Source organism: Neomonachus schauinslandi, chromosome 14 (genome assembly GCF_002201575.2).
Source record: "Neomonachus schauinslandi chromosome 14, ASM220157v2, whole genome shotgun sequence".
In the NCBI taxonomy this organism is placed as follows: domain Eukaryota; kingdom Metazoa; phylum Chordata; class Mammalia; order Carnivora; family Phocidae; genus Neomonachus; species Neomonachus schauinslandi.
This window is the reverse complement of record NC_058416.1, coordinates 38927975-38948106: the sequence shown is the minus strand read 5'-3', so window position 1 is coordinate 38948106 and position 20132 is coordinate 38927975. Positions and strand designations below refer to the sequence as shown.

The following is a 20132-nucleotide window of genomic DNA, read 5'->3' as shown; positions in this document are numbered from 1 at the left end:
CCCCCCCCCCCCCCCCCCCCCCCCCCCCCCCCCCCCCCGCGCACTGGGCTCCAGAAAAGTGTGGAGGCTGCTTAAGATTCTCTTTCTCCCTCTGCCCCTCCCCTCACTGCTTACATGTGCACGCATGCTCTCTCTCTCTTAAAAAAATAATAAATAAATAAATAAAATGAGAAGATTCAGCCAGACCATCGTAGGACTGGGAGGATGACTACTGACTTTATAATCAGAGCGTAATGTATTTATGAAAAAATAGAATAAAGAAAGCACTTGGTACATTCTGGCCTCTTGCAGTTTTTCCAGGTAGCTAGAGAACAGAGTTAGAGGGAAAAGGGTAGCTACAGAGAAGCTGGAGAAAGAAAGAAGGGCAAATTGAAGAGATACTTATATTGCTATCTATTTAAGATCAGTTTCTTCCACTTCATTGTTCCTATGTTATCCCCTCTGGCACTTTGGCCCACTGTGTTTTTGTTTAGTGTTTTAAGCCTTGCCTATTTCTGGATTCTTTTACGTTGCCTATGCAGCAGTGTAAGTCATGCCCATATTAAGTCAGGGGCATATTTCCTACACTGCATGAAAGAGAACAAAATAAAGACATTTTCAGGGAAACAAAATTTGGAAAATACCAAATCTAACTCACTAATAAAGCTTGTAAAAGACACATTTTAGTAACAAGAAAAAATAATGCTTAGGAATGTCTGATAAACAAAAAGAGTTGTGTGCAAAATGTTACACTGGGAAAAAATATAATCCAACATTTATTGTGTAAACTAATAAAAATTATCTTAATACAGGGATTATTAAATAAAATAGGTATAACATGATGGAAAATAAACCACATATCAAGAAAAAATCATAAGCTCCTCAAACTGTTCAAATTAAAGATGTTGATTATGCTTCATAATCATAAATATGCATTCCAAAACTTCTAATAAGTTATAGCTTAAAAATAAAATATATCATAAGCAAAAACTTAATTCTAAAGATTCTAAACTTAGTTTCATCTAAAACATGGCTACAAATTATATAAAGCAGAAAATAACAGAAAAATGGAAAAAATAAGAAAGAAATCCACTATCACATTGAAATATTTTAATACAGTTCTCAGTAATTTATATATCAGTCAGAAAATAAATCAGAAATATAAAAGATTTAAATAACAGAATTAGCACAGTTTACAAAATGAACCTATTTAAGATTGCATCCCCCTACCAGAGAAAAGATTTTTCCTAAATAAAATATTTATGCAAATTACCCAAGTAGTAAGACAAAAATTAAACCTTCACAGATTTTAAATAATACCTACCATATAAACTACATTTACAAATAAATCAGAATTACATTAAAAGCTTATTTTAAAAAATAACTTTAAAATTCAGTGGAGATATAAGGGTTAATTTGTCTAAGACTAATCTCAGGTTGATTTTCCAGAGAGAGTTTTCCTTCTACAAAGTTCCAAGGAAACTGGTTGAGGTTCAATTTAGAAAAACCACCCAAATAAATGGACAGATAGATCATGTTTATGTTTAAGTATCCCCATCATAAAGATTTCATTTTTCCATCAATCTATAAATGAATATGATTCCAATCCTAATTCCAATAAAACTTCTGAAGGAAAGGAATAAGATAACACTGAAATTTATATGGAAGGACAAAGGTCAAGAACAGCCTAAAACTCATAAAGAAATGTAAGACTGAGGGATTCACCATAATAGATAATCAAAACTCACTATAGAAGCTTAGTAATGTAGACATGAAGTACTGAGGTAAAGATGGTTAGGTAAACCAAACAAATCAAAAAAAGAATGGAAAAGATCCACCCAAATATGGAAGCCTCACATGTGATAGAGATGGCACTGAATATTAACACATAAATACAATAAGTTATATTGCAACAATTTGTTTTCTATTTAAGAAAGAAAATGTAATTGGAACCTCAACTTCACACCATACCCATATAAGAATCTCATATTGATTATGCTTCACATGTGGCAAGTGAAATATACATTCCTAAAATTCTAGATAGTTTCTTACTTCCAAACTTATAAATAAAAGGAAAAAATATCAGTTTTGATATTTTAAACATAATTTCATCTAGAAGCATCGTGTAAATATGAAAAGTCAAATTTCAAAACATTTAGAATAAAATACCAGAGAATACTTTTTGACTTCAAGGTAGAAAAAAAAATTCTTAAATTCAGAAAAGCACAAAGGTCAAATGAAAAATATTTGTAACTTTTACTACACTAAAACTGAAATTTCTCTTCATCATTAGTTACCATAAAGAAATGAAAGAAGATTGGATAAAAATATTTTTAACATACGTAACTTTAAAATATTTAGTATCAATAATATACAACAAATTCTTACAAATAAGTCAAAATACAATCACTCAACAGATGGGGAAAAATCATGAGCAGCTTTTTCACAAAAAAAAAGGAAATACAAATGACCTCTAAAAAGCCATTAAAACACACTTAGTCTCACTCTTAATTATGGATTAATTTTAAAAATTTGATGAGACATAAAGAGTATATAGATAGAAATATACTATAATATTATAATAGAAATATTATAATAGAAAGTGGCAATAAAAAAACATGTAGTTTTAATTCTAACTAGGAATGCCAAATGGTACAGAATGTGTATATTATTGCTTTGTACTATAGTATTATTTCTTTTTACCATTTTTTTTTTTTTTAGATTTTATTTATTTGAGAGAGACAGAGACAGTGAGATAGAGAGCACAAGTGGGGAGGAGAGGGAGACGCAGGCTCCCCACAGAGCAGGGAGCCCGATGCGGGACTCGATCCCAGGACCCCGGATCATGACCTGAGCCGAAGGCAGACGCTTAACCGACTGAGCCACCCAGGCGCCCTCTTTTTACCATTTTATCAATTCCTTTTACCATTACTTCTTTTACTGTAGTGAATGAGATGTGGCAGGAAAGATGAATCATAAGGGACGGTCAGAGGGATACTATGCCAGAGAGGACTCAAACCCCCCATTCCGGATTTAAAGATGAAGGGTACCACCAGACTGGGATGCAAGCAGCCTCTGAAAGCTGAGAATGATCCCAGGCTGAGAGCCACCAGGGAAACAATGACTTCAGTTCTAAAAGCACAGAAACTGAGTCCTGCCAAAACTGAAATGAGCCTGACAGCAGATTAATCCTAGAGTCTCCAGAAAGAAACGTAGGGCTGCTGATAGCTTGATTTCAGTCTTAGAAGACCCAGAGCACAGGAACCAGCTAAGACATGACCCAGAGAAACCTTGAGATAATAAATGGATGTTGTTTCAAGCTGCTAAAATTCTGGTAATTTGTTATGTAGTAAGAGAAAACCAATATAGACAGAAAATGGGCTAACTGCTATTTCATTACTGACAATAAGTTTTAACAGCTATGGCTTAAAAATAAAATCAGTATTTTTTTAAATTTTTAAATCAGAAAACCCACCGTTTTTGATAAAGCAGATAATTCCTCTGTTGATGTCTTTGTTTCCTTCAATGCTTCACTCACTGCTTCTTCATTCTCCTCAATACTAACATTAACATTTTCTATTGCTATAGAGTAGTGACTGTATAGATTGTCAAGTTTCTCTCTCTCTCTCCTAAGAGGAAAAACACAGTTGGTTTCATCCACAATGAAAGGCAAATCATGTTTAAAATTATATGTAAATTAGTTTCTGACTTAACAATGTAAATCAATGGAATTTACCTATTCCTAAAACTTCCCCCTTTCCAAAGCAACTTTTTTTTTTTTTTAAAGATTTTATTTATTTGACAGAGAGACACAGCAAGAGAAGGAACACAAGCAGGGGGAGTGGAGAGGGAGAAGCAGGCTTCCCGCTGAGCAGAGAGCCCAATGCGGGGCTCAATCCCAGGACCCCGGGATCATGACCTGAGCCGAAGGCAGACACTTAACGACTGAGCCACCCAGGTGCCCTGCCAAAGCAACTTCTTAAAAGTACCATTTAGGATCAAGAACTAAATGGTGAGAAAAAATTCACCAGGTGCATTTATGTTTCCAATGGAAAAAAGTGAGAGAAAAGTGATTTCTAAATTATTTAAAATAAATCACCTTTTGATTTGATTTCAGGTGATAGAGCTAAGCACCTTTGATAAAGAGGGTGGGCAGTACAGGGATGGAAAGGCAAGACAAAAAGAAGAGAAAAAAAGAAGAGAGGATATAGAAGTGGAGACCACACATTTTTAAAGCCCTAGTTTACTGTTTTGTCTTTCCTGATCTAGAGGTAAAATGGAGGAAACTGCAGCTTAGAAAAACAACAGGTTTACTAAAAAATAAATTGCCAAGGAATATTTTGTTCCTATGTGATCTTCCACAAAGAAAGCCAGAGCTAAACTGTGATCACATAATCCTGTATCTTCTCTGGTAGGTAGAAAACACATTCCAAATATAAAAGTCCCTTTAGGCACTGGTGTTAGAGTTTAATATAGGTAAAAAGGATGGTGAGAAAATGACAATATTATCATTTCCATAAAATATCAGCAAGAAATACAGATAACTCCACCTGGAAGTAACCCAGATTCTCATGCACTAACCCTGATTTTTAGGAGTAGAGTCAAAATAAAACTGAAAGTTATAACCTCACTATGGAAATGAAAGTTAAAACAATAAACAAATAAGCAAAAAAGATTCTTCTTTACCCTTCCACGTCTGGAGAGTGTAGGTCTCCCTATCAGAATTCTAGAAGCCAAGTAGATAATGATAGGTGGGGAACCTCAGCATTCAAGATGTATGTTTGGTTTTATTTCTTTCTTTTGAAATTAATTTTTCTTTTCTCAATGGTATCTATTTCCCCGAGTCCAGATAATGAATTATAGACTCTGAGTAAGAGTGGACAACTGCCCAGTGTCATCGAATTCAGGAACTAAATATTATTTTAGTAGTCTCCTTATCCCCATTTCCTTTAAAGTTGATGCCACCAATTCATCAGCCCTTTAAGTATTTTTCAGGGTAAAAGTTTGCTACTTGTGACCCCAGACACTGATAGTTTAGATTTTATCATTCTCATATCTGCTAAATCAGAATAAACTTAGAAGAATAAAATGGGAAGAATCATTCTACCTGTTAAGAGTTACAATGTAGAGCAATCAAGATGCTAAAGAGCATACGCTGTATGTATGCTTCCATTCATATGGATTTCAAGAACAGGCAAAACTAAGTCTGGTGATAGAAGTCAGAATGAAGATGACCTCTTTGGGATGGAAGGGGGCAGTGCCATGGACTGGGAAAGAAGAAGAGAAACTTCTAGTATGCTGAAAAGCTTCTATACCTTAATCATGGGTGTATACATATTTCAAAAATCATCAATGTATACACTTGATAGCATACATAATCAAGTTCTTGTATGTGGATTAATTCCCAACAAATTAAAAAATAGTGAAGAACAATAAACATATCTCTAAAATTTTATTTAATAAATCATTTATGACTCCTCTAATGCTTACAGTAGGACTTTTGGAAAACATACTTAGATGAGAAGAAAATCATCCAAGAAGGATTTATATGATGTAATAAAAAATGGTAAGTGCAGGAATTAATACAAATGTACCTTCACGTTTAATATTAGTTATAAAAACCATTAGCTAATTTCTATACTCAAAATTGAGAAGGAAAAGTTTTAGAAAATGTTACAAAATGGAAAGTGTTGTATTTGTAATTAATATAAGCTAAAATCCGTCTTATGCCAGATAGAAGAATGAAATGCTGATATATGTACAAATGTATATATATGGAGACAGATAAATGATTAAAATAGAAATAGAAGCATAACTGATAGCTTCAAGATATACAAAGCAAGAAAAAGAGTGTGGAAAATTGAGAGTATTATGGTTTCAATTCCTCACCCAGTCCTATATCCACTTCCTTTGCCATGTAACTTTGTGGGGTTCTCCACCTCTAACTTTGAGCTTAGCCATTTGATTTGCCATTGTCATTTGGATTTTAGCAAATGGGATGCCAGCAGTTCATGTGTGATTGTGCTTGCTTGCTCTACTCCTCTCCTATTACCGTGCAAACATTGCTAACTAACTGGAGAAATAGGGTATCGCCAAATCTCCCCAGTTGTCTCAGCTAAGATTTTCCTACATCAGCAGAAAGCTAGCCAAACCCCACAAAAATAAACAAACAATTAAGAAGATAATGATCAGATTTACATAGAAGCACAGAAATCAGTTATATGTGACCTGGAGGAATCAATCTAAAATAAAACCAAACAGAAACACTTTTAACTAAATAAATAAAATGAGATCTGCCAGTGAAATTCTAATCAGGATGAATCTTTTAGAATACCAAGATCAAGCAAAAATATACTTTAAAAGATGAAATATTAAAGGGATTAAATAATGCATGTATGGGGCGCCTGGGAGGCTCAGTCAGTTAAGCATTTGCCTTTGGCTCAGGTCATGTTCTCAGGGTGCTGGGATAGAGCCCCACATCGGGCTCTCTGCTCAGCAGTGAGTTGGCTTCTCCCTCTGCCTCTGTGCTCCCTCTCCCTCTGTGCTCTCTCGTGTGCTCTCTCTCTTACTCTCTTTCTCAATAATAAATAAAAATCTTTAAAAAAATGCATGTATATATACACATATACATATATGAAAATCCACTATGAGGATACAAAAGCTATAAAATCATATGCACTTAATATAGCCTAGAAATACATAAAGAAAACGCTGACAGCATTATAAAAATAAATTGACTAGCATAAGATTTTAAAATATTTCTGTCAGAAAATGATAGATCAAGCAGGCCAAAATAGGTAAAACACTCCTTGTTATCACACTCCTGGTTGTTAGCAGGTTGATTTTCAAGGGTTGTTGGCCTACATTGTGTCCTTGCCATGTGGGCTTCTCTATAAAGCATCTCAAAACATTGCACCAAAATTCATCAGAGCAAATAAGCAATAGAACAAGAAAGTGCTAGCAAGACAAGTCACAGTTCTTACAACCTAATCATAAAGATGATATTCCATCACTTTTACTTTATTTATTAGAAGGAACTCTCTGGATCTAGCCCACATGCAAGGGGAGGTGATTTTAGAAGAGTGATATCTGCTTTTGATATCAAAAGGCAGATATCACTGAAAGTCATGTCAGAAACTGCTAACCAACCAGAGAGCTCTTTGGTAATTTACAGTTTTCATAGTTGGAGGTTTGTGAGGTAATACCTATGGCTTTCAAAGTAGACCCAGAATACAATAGAACTATATGGATAATATGCCAGAAGAAAGTCTTCAGAAGGTTTGAAAATGTAGAAAATATGAGAAAATGATCAAGAGGCATGGAAGATACAATAAGAAAAACTGATATGTGTTTGAGTCCTGGAATAAATAAAAAATGGGACCAAGGCATTGTTTGAAAAGATTATGACTGAAAATGCCCAGGGATAATGATAATTATAATGCATAGATTCAATAATACTAAAAGACTAACAAATCCCAACAGAATAAATAAAAATTGATTCACACCCAAAGTATCTTAATAAAATAAACAGACTTTCAAAATCAAGAGATGATCTTAAAAGCAAAGTATAGAATAGTTGCATAGCAATCAGTCAAAAGGCCAATATATTTCTTAACAGCAAAAAATGAAAATTAGATTATAGAATGAAATATTTAACATATTAAAGGTCAATTAAAAATCAAGATATCTATGAAAATAGAAAATATCCTTCAGTGGATGCCTGGGTGGTTCAGTTGGTTAAGCTTCTGCCTTCAGCTCAGGTTATGATCCCAGGGCCCTGGGATCAAGCCCCCGTTGTGCTCCCTGCTCAGTGGGGAGTCTGCTTCTTCCTCTCCCTCTGCTCCTCCCTGCCTGGCTTGTACTCTCCATCTCTCTCAAATAAATAAAATCTTTAAAAATAAATAAATAAATAAATAAATAAAACAATTAACAACAATATTCTCATGGGTTATAAAAATGAAATAGTCCATAACAACAATAAATATTTAATTCAGTGGCAATGTGATAACTACAGTAAAAAATTTTCATGAGTCCTTTTCTTGTCTAGCATGTTAACAGTGTCTTTGGAGTCTGATCATCTAAATTTGCATGTGGTAGTTAATAGGATTTCCTACAAAAAGAATAAGAATAAAATTATAACCACCACTAGAAAAGGAAAAAGAAAACTAATGTGAAAGAAGGCAAAAAAAGAATAAGAAAATAAAACATATGGGGGCAAATACATGGTGGTTTAAATCCAAATGTATTAGTGATTTGTGAATACATTTAATGGTCTACCTTTAAAAATGTTTTCAACTGATTAAAAAAAAATCTATCTTGGGGCACCTGGGTGGCTCAGTAGTTAATCTGCCTTCGGCTCAGGTCATGATCCCAGGGTCCTGGGATAGAGCCCCACATCAGGCTCCCTGCTCTGTGGGAAGCCTGCTTCTCCCTCTCCCACGCCCCCTGCTTGTGTTCCTCTGCTCGCTCTCTCTGTCAAATAAATTAATAAAATCTTAAAAAAAAAATCTGTCTACATAATGTTTACAAGAGATGTGTATAAAGGGCTCAAAAATATTGAAATTTCAAAACTGAAAATATCTCCCAGATAAACATCAAAAAACAAAGCTAATGAAGCTATATTACTATGTTAATTGAGTTTAAGGAAAAAAATATTCCAAGAATCAATTCACAATGATGAATAAGGTTAATCCTCTCCCAGAAAGATATAACAACTTTAAACTTGTAAGAACCTGAGAGACCTTCAAAATATAAAGCAAAAACCGATGGCATTAAAAAAAATAAAAAGATGTAGAGAGACATATCAATTATAGTAGGTGATTTTACCACACTTTTCTCAATAATAGAAAAAGTATTAAAAATCAGTAATGATAAGGAACAGGGTTTCTCAAGCATCACCTTGGATCTTTTAAAAATGCAGATTCTCCACAGTTTGGCTATTGTGGACATTGCTGCTATAAACATCGGGGTGCACGTACCCTTTCGGATCCCTACTTTTGTATCTTTGGGGTAAATACCCCGTAGTGCAATTGCTGGATCATAGGGTAGCTCTATTTTCAACTTTTTGAGGAACCTCCATACTGTTTTCCAGAGTGGCTGCACCAGCTTGCATTCCCACCAACAGTGTAGGAGGGTTCCCCTTTCTCCGCATCCCCGCCAACATCTGTCGTTTCCTGACTTGTTAATTTTAGCCATTCTGACTGGTGTGAGGTGGTATCTCATTGAGGTTTTGATTTGGATTTCCCTGATGCCGAGTGATATTGAGCACTTTTTCATGTGTCTGTTGGCCATTTGGATGTCTTCTTTGGAAAAATGTCTGTTCATGTCTTCTGCCCATTTCTTGATTGGATTCTTTGTTCTTTGGGTGTTGAGTTTGATGTGGAAAGAGCCAAGATGTCCATCGACAGATGAATGGATAAAGAAGATGTGGTATATATACACAATGGAATATTATGCAGCCATCAAAAGGAATGAGATCTTGCCATTTGCAATGACGTGGATGGAACTGGAGGGTATTATGTTGAGTGAAATAAGTCAAACAGAGAAAGACATGTATCATATGATCTCACTGATATGAGGAATTCTTAATTGCAGGAAACAAACTGAGGGTTGCTGGAGTGGGGGGTGGGGTGGGAGGGATGGGGTGACTGGGTGATAGACACTGGGGAGGGTATGTGCTCTGGTAAGCGCTGTGAATTGTGCAAGACTGTTGAATCTCAGATCTGTACCTCTGAAACAAATAATGCAATATATGTTAAGAAAAAAAAAAGAAGAAGAAGGTAGCGGGAGGGGAAGAATGAAGCGGGGGAAATCGGAGGGGTAGATGAACCATGAGAGACGATGTACTCTGAAAAACAAACTGAGGTTCTAGAGGGGAGGGGGGTGGGAGGATGGGTTAGCCTGGTGGTGGGTATTGAGGAGGGCACATTCTGCATGGAGCACTGGGTGTTATGCACAAAGAATGAATCATGGAACACTTCATCTAAAACTAATGATGTAATGTATGGGGATTAACATAAGAATAAAAAAAAATGCAGATTTTCATTCAATAGGTCTGAATTGTGCCTGAGATTCTGAATTTTGAAGAAGCACCCAGGTAAAGCTTATGGTCCACAGACCACACTTGAAATAGTAAGAATATACAAAGATTAACCTTTATGATTAGTAAACTTGACCTAATGAAACAGTAATCAACAGTACATTCAATAAGTAAAGTACATAAAGAATATTTACCAAAAAAATAAAAAAATAAAAAACAACCCAAGTCACTGAGCCAAAAATGAAGACTCAGGAATTTTCAGTGGGTTGAAACTATATGTTCCCTGACCAAAACACAAATTCAGCTAGAAAGTAGTAATAAAAAGACAACTATAAAATTAGAAATCCATCATGAAAATTTTTTTATAATGTATTTTCTAATAACCCATGGATCAAAGAAGACATCAAAATGAAAATTAGTAAATACATGTAACTTAATGACATATAACAAATCAGGTGAGCTACAAAAGTGATTGATTTATTAAATAATAGACGATATTTAAAATATGCATTGTATGTGAGGAAATACAAACATAATGGATATTATCTAGATCATAGAATTATGTATAAATTTTGTGTTCTTCATTTTGTTTATATTTACTTGATTCCAGCTCCACAATATGATTTTTTCTATCTAAATTATTAATCAATTTGAATAAATAAAAACTTTATTATGATACACAGATCATAAAGAATTTACAGTGAACAAGAGGAATTAGAAGAATATCATAAAACACAAATACATCAGAAACGTAATAAAAAACACTCCAATTATTAAATGAAAAATAAAGTCTCCATATATTTTAAAATACTCCATTTTATTAGAAATCAAACAAATGCAAGTTGAAATACTTGGATGCTATTTATAATTAATACATGGCTACATAATTTGTTTTTAATAATATCCCATGCTGGAGTTTTTTTTTAAATAGTCTCTTTTGCACATACATAGATAGCAGTGATATATACTTGTTACACACATCTGTAGGCAATCTGACAATATGTATGAAGAACTAAAATGACACAGAGAGGCTGGGAAGATGGCAAGGTAGGAGGATGCTAAGCTTGCTTCCTCCCATGGATACAACTAGATCACACTCACAATAGTGTAAATAACCCAGAAAATGACTTGAAGACTGGCAGAACCAACCCCACAACTAAAGGTAGAGAAAAAGCCACATCCAGGAAGGTAGGAGGGGCCGAGACAGGGATTTGGAGCCAAACAGACCATGGCCATCCGAGGTAGGGAGGGAGCCAGTTGCATGGAAAAGAGCAAGAAACAGACTATCACACTGGGGAGCACGCAAGGGGAAGATGAATCCCTATAACTTTGGCTTTGAAACCAACAGGGGCTGAATCTTGTGAGTTCTTAAAACCAATGGGATTTAGTCTGGAATTTTATTTTATTGTTAAAAAATTTTTTTAAAGATTTTATTTATTTATTTGAGAGAGCAAGAGTGAGAACCAGAGAGCACAGGCAGGGTGAGAGAGCACGAGCAGGGTGAAGGGCAGAGGGAGCTGAGCAAGGAGTCTGATGTGGGGCTCTATCCCGGGACTCCAGGATCATGATCTGAGCCAAAGGCAGACGCTTAACCAACTGAACCACCCAGGCGCCCCTAAGCCTGGAATTTTAAAACTCATCAGGCTCTGCTATGTGAGAGGCTGGAGGGCAACAGGAAGCTGACTCCCTGCCCTTAAAAAGACAGCAAGATAAACAGCCACCAAGGATACAGCATGGAAGCAGCAGTTTGAAAAATGTCTGGGGCATACAGGAGGAGGGTTATTTACTTATCTCACAGCATGTATCACAGAAGCAGGAATAACAGAGAAACCTCTCTAGAAACAAAAGAGCTGGCAGGCGTCATTTCCCTCCCCTGCCCCCCAGTATAAACACATGGCCACCTACAGGAATCAGCACAGTAACAATGCTCTCTACCTAACTTACCTATACCAAGCCCTGACCCCTCTAACTACAGTGGATCTGTCCTTTCTAGTCATGCTTGCCATGTCCCTGCACTGTGGGACCCCACCCCCAGAATACTAGTGCAAACTCTGCCAAAACCACGTCACCTACCCATGCATTTTGTGGGGCCTAGATCTAGCAGCAGGGTTGGCAGGTCTCATTTTGCAAGCAGACCAGCATGCACCTTGTTAAAATGCGCACCATCTAGCTGGGACCAAATACTGCCCACAACAAGCAAAGAGAGCTTCTGCAACTGACTGGACCAAAGGAAAGAGAGGCCAGAACACAATAGCAGGGAATAGGCAACACACATAAGAGACACTCCTGAAGTGCCAGGTCCTGGGGAACACTGCCCTGAAGAGCACTGCAGGACCTTGTCCTCATAAGGCCATTACCTTCAAGAGCAGGAGACATAGCTTACTTTCCTAATACAGAAACAGACATGGAGAGTTAGACAAAACAAGGAGACAGAGGAATATGTCCCAAATGAAAGAACAGGACAAAACCACAGCAAGAGACCTAAGTGAAACCATGTAAGTAATATGGCTAGCAGAGAAGTTAAGGTAATGATTATAAAGATACCCACTGGACTTGAGAAAAGAGTGGAGAACATCAGTGAGGCCCTTAACAAAGAGATAAAAAAGAACCAATCAGAGATGAAGAATACAATAATTGAAATTAAAAATACACTTAACAGAATAAATAGTAGGCAGAGGAATCAGAGGAACAAATTAATGACCTGGAAGACAGAGTAAAGGAAAACAATCAAGCTGAGCAAGTGAGAGCAAAAAGAATTATACAAATTAAGAATAGACTTAGGGAACTCAGTGACTCCATCAAACGTACTAACATTTGCATTATAGAGATTCCAGAAGAAGAAGAGAGAGAAAAGGGGGCAGAAAATTTATTTGAAGAAAGAATAGCTGAAGACTTCCCTACTCTGTGGAAGGAAACAGATATCCATATCCAGAAGGCACAGAGATCCCCAAACAAAATCAACCCAGAGAGGTTCACACCAAGACACATAGTAATTAAAAAGGCAAAAAGTAGTGATAAAGAATTTTAAAAGCAGCAAGAAAAAAGAATACAGTTACATACAAGGGAAATCCTATAAGGCTATCAGCAAATGTTTCAACAAACTTTGCAGGCCAGAAGGAGTAAAATGATATATTCAAAGTGGTGAGAGGGAAAAATCTGCAGCCAAGAATACTCTATCCAGAAAGGCTATAATTCAGAATAATAGGAGATACAAAGAGCTTCTCAGACCAACGAAAACTAAAGGAGTCATGACCAATCAACTAGCCCTACAAGAAATATTAAGGAGGACTCTCTGAGTGGAAAGGAAAGACCATAAGTGAAAGTATGAAATAGAAAACACAAAAGCAGTAAAAATAAGTGTATCTATAAAAATCAGTCAAGGGATTTACAAAATAAAAAGACATAAAATATGACACCATATACCTAAAACTTGGGGAGAGAGGAGTAAAGAATGGGTTCCACTTAAGCAATCCTCAACTTAATATACACTGCTGTATGTATATGGGAAGATGTTATATAAAAACCTAATGGTACCCAAAAATCAAAGACCAGTAAAACCTGTGAAAGAGAGCAAGAGAAGAAAGGATCAAGGAAAAACCACAAAAACAACCACAAAACAAGTAACAAAATGGCAACATATACATATCTATCAATAATTACTTTGAATACAAATGGACTAAACACTCCAAAAAAAAAAAAAGACATGGTGACAGAGAAGATAAAAAAATAAAGAGCCATCTACATGCTGTCTATAAGAGACTCATTTTGGAGCTAAAGACACACGCAGATTAAAAGTGAGGGGATGGAGAAACATTTATCATGCAAATGGATGTCAAAAGAAAGCTGGGGTAGCAATACTTGTAACAGAGAAAATAGACTTTCAAGCAAAGACTGTAATAAGAGACAAAGAAGGGCACTATGTAATAATAAAGGGGACAAGCCAAGAAGATATAACAATTGTAAATATTTATGTACTCAACCCAAATACATAAAGCAGTTAATAAAAAACTTAAAGGAATTAATTGATAGTAATACAATAATAGTAGGGGACTTTAATACTCCACTTACGTCAGCGGACAGATCACCCAAACAGAAAATCAACAAGGAAACAGTGGCTTTGAATGACATACTGGATTAGATGGACTTAACATTCCATCCTAAAACAGCAAAATACACATTCTTTTCAAGTCAAGTGCACACAAATATTTTCCAAAAGAGATCACATATTAGGCTATAAAACAAGTCTCAACAAATTAAAAAACATTTAAGTGATACTATACATCTTTTCTGACCACAATGCTATGAAACCAGAAATCAACCACAAGAAAAAATCTGGAAAGACCTCAAATACATGGAGGTTAAATAATATGCTACTAAACAATGAATGGGTCAAACAAGAAATAAAAAAAGAAATAAATAATTATCTGGAAACAAATAAAAATAAAAACAAAAGGATCCAAATATTTGGGATGCAGCAAAGATGGTTTGAAGAGGGATGTTTATAAACAATAGAGGCCTATGTCAAGAGGCAAGAAAAAAAAGAATCAAACCTAACCTTACACCTAAAGGAGCTAGAAAAAGAATAACAAACAAAACTTAAAACCAAGAGAAGGAAGGAAAGAAGAAAGACTAAAGCAGAAATAAATGACAGAAAAACTAATAAAACAGTGGAACAGACCAATGAAACCAGAAGCTGGTTTTTGAAAAGATCAACAAAATTTATAAACCTACCGGCAGATTCATCAAAAAAAAAAAAAAAAAAAAAAGGAAAAAGAGAGGAGGACTCAAACAAAATCACAAATTAAAGAGGTGAAGTAACAACCAACACCACAGAAATACAAACAATTAAATGAAAATATTATGAAAAATTGTATGCCAAAAATTGGACAACCTAGAAGAAATGGATAAATTCCTAGAAACATATAATCTACCATAACTGAATCAGGAAGAAATAAAAAATGTGAACAGACTGATTACCAGCAAGGAAATTGGATCAGTAAACAAAAACTCCCAACAAACAAAAGTCCAGGACCAGACAGCTTCAGAGGTGTATTCTACCAAACATTTCTTCTCAAACTATTGCAAAATAATAGAAGAGGAAGATAAACTTCCAAATTCATTCTATGAGGCCAGCATTACCATAATACCAATACCAAATAAAGGCACCAAAAAAAAAAAAAAAGTGTATCCAAAAAAGTGTATCCATAAAAATCAGTCAAACCCACCCCCCCCCAAAAAAAACCCCAAACAGAATTACAGGCCAATATTGCTGATAAACATAGATGCAAAAGTTCTCAATTAAATACTAGCAAACCAAATCCAACAATACAGTAAAAAAAGCCATTTACCACAATCGAGTGGGATTTATTCTCAGGATGCAAGGGTGGTCCAATATTAAAAAATTAATCAACATGATACATCACATCAATAAGAGAAAGGATAAAACCATTTCAATAGAAGCAGAAAAAGCATTTGACAAAGTACAACATCATACATTATAAAAACCCTCAACAAAGTAGGTTTAGAGGGAACATACCCTAACATAATAAAGGCCTTATATGAAAAACCCACAGCAAACATCATATTCATTTGGGAAAAACTGAGAGCTTTTCACATATGGTCAGGAACAAGACGAGGATGTCCACTCTCATCACTTTCATTCAACACAGTACTGGAAGTCCAAGCCATAGCAATCAGACAACAAAAAGAAATAAAAGGCATCCAAATTTTTAAGGAAGAAGTAAAACTTTCACTATTTGCAGATAACATGCTACAATATATAGAAAACCATGAAGACTTCATCAAAAAACTACTAGTTCTGATAAATGAATTCAGTAAAGTCACAGTATACAAAAATCAATGTACAGAAATCTGTTGCATTTCTTTTTTTTTCTTGTTTCAAGTTTTTATTTAAACTCTAGTTAGTTAAACATACATTTCTATACACTAATAATGAAGCAGAGAAAGGAAAAATTAAGAAAATGATCCCATCTATAACTGCACCAAAAATAATAAGATAATTAAGAATAAACTTAACCATAGAGGGGCGCCTGGGTGGCTCAGTTGGTTGGGCGACTGCCTTCGGCTCAGGTCATGATCCTGGAGTCCCGGCATCGAGTCCCGCATCGGGCTCCCTGCTCGGCAGGGAGTCTGCTTCTCCCTCTGACCCTCCTCCCTCTCATGCTCTCTGTCTCTCATTCTCTCTCTCTCAAATAAATAAATAAAATCTTTAAAAAAAAAAAAAAACAAAAAAACTTAACCATAGAAGTGAAAGATCTGTACTCTGAAAACTATAAGACACTGATGAAAGAAAGTGAAGATGACACAAAGAAATGGACAGACATTCCATGCTCATGGATTGGAAAATCAAATATTGTTAAAAAGTCTATACTACCCAAAGCAATCTACACATTAAATGCAATCCCTATCAAAATACCAACAGCATTTTTTACAGAACTAGAACAAGCAATTCTAAAATTTGTAGGGAACAACAAAAGAATCCAAAAAGCTAAAGCAATCTTGAAAGGGAAAAGCAAAGCTGGAGACATCACAATTCTGGACTTCAAGCTATACTACAAAGCTGTAGCAATCAAAACAGTATAGTACTGGCACAAAAACAGACACATAAATCAATGGAACAAAGTAGAAAACCCAGAAATAAACCTGCAATTATATGGTCAATTATTCTTTGACAAAGGAGGAATGAATATACAATGGGAAAAAAAGTCTCTTCAACAATGGTGGTAGGAAAACTGGACAGTTACATGCAAAAGAATGAAACCGGACCACTTTCTTACACCATACACAATAATAAATTCAAAATGGATTAAAGACCCAAATGTAAGACCTGAAACCATAGAAGTCCTAGAAGAGATCCCAGGCAGTAATTTCTCTGACACCGGCCATAGCAACATTTGTCTAGATAGGTCTCCTGAGGTAAGGGAAATAAAAACAAACTACTGGGACTACATCAAAAGGAAAAGCTTCTGCACAGTGAAGGAAACAATCAAAAAAACTAAAAGGCAACCTATTGATGGGAGAAGATGTCTGCAAATGACATATCTGATAAAGGGTTAATATGAAAAATACATGAAGAACTGACAGAACTCAACACCCAAAAAACAAATAATCCAATTAAAAAATGGGCAGAAGACATGAAGAACAGACATTTCTCCAAAGAAGACATACAGATGGCCAACAGACACATGAAAATATGCTCAACATCCCTCATCATCAAGGAAATTAAGATCAAAACTACAATGAGATATCACCTCACACCTGTCAGAATGGCTAAAATAAAAAACACAAGAAACAGGTGTTGGCAAGGATATGGAGAAAAAGGAACCTTCATGCACTGTTGGTGGGAAAGCAAACTGGTGGAGCCACTGTGGAAAATCGTACGGAGATTCCTCAAAAAGTTAAAAATAGAACTATCCTATGATCCAGTAACTGTACTACTGGGTTATTTACCTCCAAAATACAAAAACACTAATTCAAAGGGATACATGCGCCCCTATGTTTATTGCAACATTATTCACAATAGCCAAATTATGGAAGCAGCCCAACTGTCCACTGATATATCAATGGATGAAGAAGATGTGGTATATATATACAATGAAATATTATTCAGCCATAAAAGGGAATGAAATCTTGCCATTTGCTACAACATGGCTGGAGCTAGAGAGTATCATGCTAAGCAAAGTCAGTCAGTCAGAGAAAGACAAATAACATATGATTTCACTAATATGTGGAATTTAAGAAATAAAACAAGTGAGCAAAGGGGAAAAAAAGAGAGAGAAAAATCAAGAAATAGACTCTTAACTACAGAGAACAAACTAATGGTTACCAGAGGGAATATGGGAGAGGGGATGGGTGAAATAGGGGATGGGGATTAAAGAGTACATTTATCATGATGAGCACTATGTACAGAATTGTTAAATCACTACACTGTACACCTGAAAATAATTAACACTGTATGTTGACAACACTGGAATTAAAAATTTTAAAAACCTATAAATAAAATAAGATGACAGAAAAATAGTACTTTAAGAATCTATACATATGTATATTACATATGTAAAAGACATATCTTAATTTATATATAAAGTTGGTGATAAGATAAATACGTGTGATTTAGATTCTTTCCTTTCTCGTTATCTGAATTCTTTATACAGGAATATAAGTTACATTTTAATCAATATTTTTGTTCTAAATGCTATAAGCAGCATTAGTGAAAAATTCTTACTTGTAGGCTTCTATGCTTGTTTCATCACTATGAACGTCTTGCTCCATGTCTTGTCTAATTTGTTTAGCATTCAATTTGGCATTTTCAACATCTTCTATAGCTTCTTCAAGTTCTTCATGAATTTGTTTGTATAACTCCATTACCTAGAAATGAAAAATATTTTTGTTAATATACGCACTTAATGGGTAATTAAAAGAATCAGGCAAGAGAAAAATAAGAGAAAGGACTTAAATTTAAAGTAGTTTTGATCTAAAGAAAAAGTTCTTTACATCGATTTTCTTCCCATATTAATCTGTTTTTTTTTTTACTTTTCTGAAGTTTTAGGTTTCCACTAGTCTGAGAAGCATTAATACTAGCGATGTATAAAAGTTATTGAAGAAAAGTTCAATATTACAGGTGACATGAGCAAAATAATTATTTTTTAACCTACAAAAGAATTGCTACTTTTTATTGTTTTTATTGTTGAAATAATACTTAATGGTAGAAAAATCAGAAAACACAGATGAGAAAATAAATGAAATCAACTATAATCCTCTCAGGAATAACCATTATTACCTTAATGAAAGGGTCCAAAATATTCCATTTTTATTGTTTTTATTAATTATCAAATATCATAAACATTCTCCCTTCCCTCTCCATTTCTCCCTTCTCTGTCAACCTATGGAGAAGAGATAGTTGTAGTCTGATGTCCTGCTGGAAAGTCAGAGGGAGGGGAGTAGAAGGCAGTAGGGAGTGAACAGTCCCCTCCCCAGTGGGTCAACTGGTGGACTGAAATAAAGCAATTGCTTCCTGAAAGAAGCAATAATGTTCATTAATTTTTCGAATAGCACAGGTAGTAGTAACCTCTACAAGATTATCCTCTAGGCATAGGAATGTAGGGGTATACATTTTAGTAGAGAGCAAGGAGCTCACCAGAATGATAAGCTAAGCAAACAAGAGGTCAGGAAACATAACAGAATTCCTAATATCAAGTATCCCATGTCCAATTTTTCAGCACCTTTAGAAGAGGTAACCTGTAGGCATTGCTGGGGTGATGGTCTCCATGTTGGGAACCAGGTTACATCATATGAGACAAATTCATCTCCAAGGCAAGTTCTTGAGTTGGGTCCGTGTGGCACTGGTATATACTTCCCCCATTGATACTCACTCCAATTGATGTGCATAATACTCTTCTGGCTCTGTGGCGTTATGAGGCTGGGCTGCTTGCAGAATTTGGAGGCAACATAGAGCCTTGGAGCTTGATTTGCAAGTATCTGCAATTTGCAAGTTATGCAGTAGGGCTCAAGCACACTGACTAGAGGCCTTGAGTCCTTTAAGCAATTATTTATTTCAGCAGATCTCTAGCCAGGACCCCGAAACTGAGTCAAGACAGCAGAATAAAATAAAGTTATATGATAAAGGGACTATAAATAAAACACTACATTATACATCCCCTGGCCCCTAGCAATCACTAATCTGTTCTGTTTTATGGATTTATCTATCCTGGATATTTCATATAAATGAAATCATACAGGATGTGATCTTTTGTGTTTGGCTTCTTTATTTAACATAATGCCTCAAAGTTGATTTGTGTTGTGACATATAACAGTACTTCATTTTTTTTATTTCTTTCAATGGTATAGATATATCACATTTTATTTAGTCATTAATTAGGTGATGGACATCGGGTTGTTTCCACCTTGGGCTAATACAAACACTGTTGCTATGAACATTTATGTACAACTTTTCCTTTTGTTTTTTTTTGATTATCAGTTTTCAATTCTTTGGAGTATATACCTCAGAGTATAATTGCTAGAGCATATGGTATTTTGTGTTAAACTTTTTGAGGAAATGCCAGAGTCTCTTCCACAGCATCTGCAACCATTTTAC

General features: G+C 35.2%; 1 protein-coding gene across 1 annotated transcript in view; it reads right to left on the bottom strand.

Moving 5' to 3' along the window:
• CCDC178 (coiled-coil domain containing 178) overlaps positions 1 to 20132 on the bottom strand; it is a 398973-nt gene that overhangs the window by 305932 nt on the left and 72909 nt on the right. Inside the window, exons 8-9 of the mRNA XM_044921257.1 lie at positions 18264 to 18406; positions 3455 to 3608 (exon numbers count right to left, since the gene is read on the bottom strand). Coding sequence (XP_044777192.1) covers positions 3455 to 3608; positions 18264 to 18406 — 297 coding nt within the window. The remainder of the gene's footprint in view (positions 1 to 3454; positions 3609 to 18263; positions 18407 to 20132) is intronic.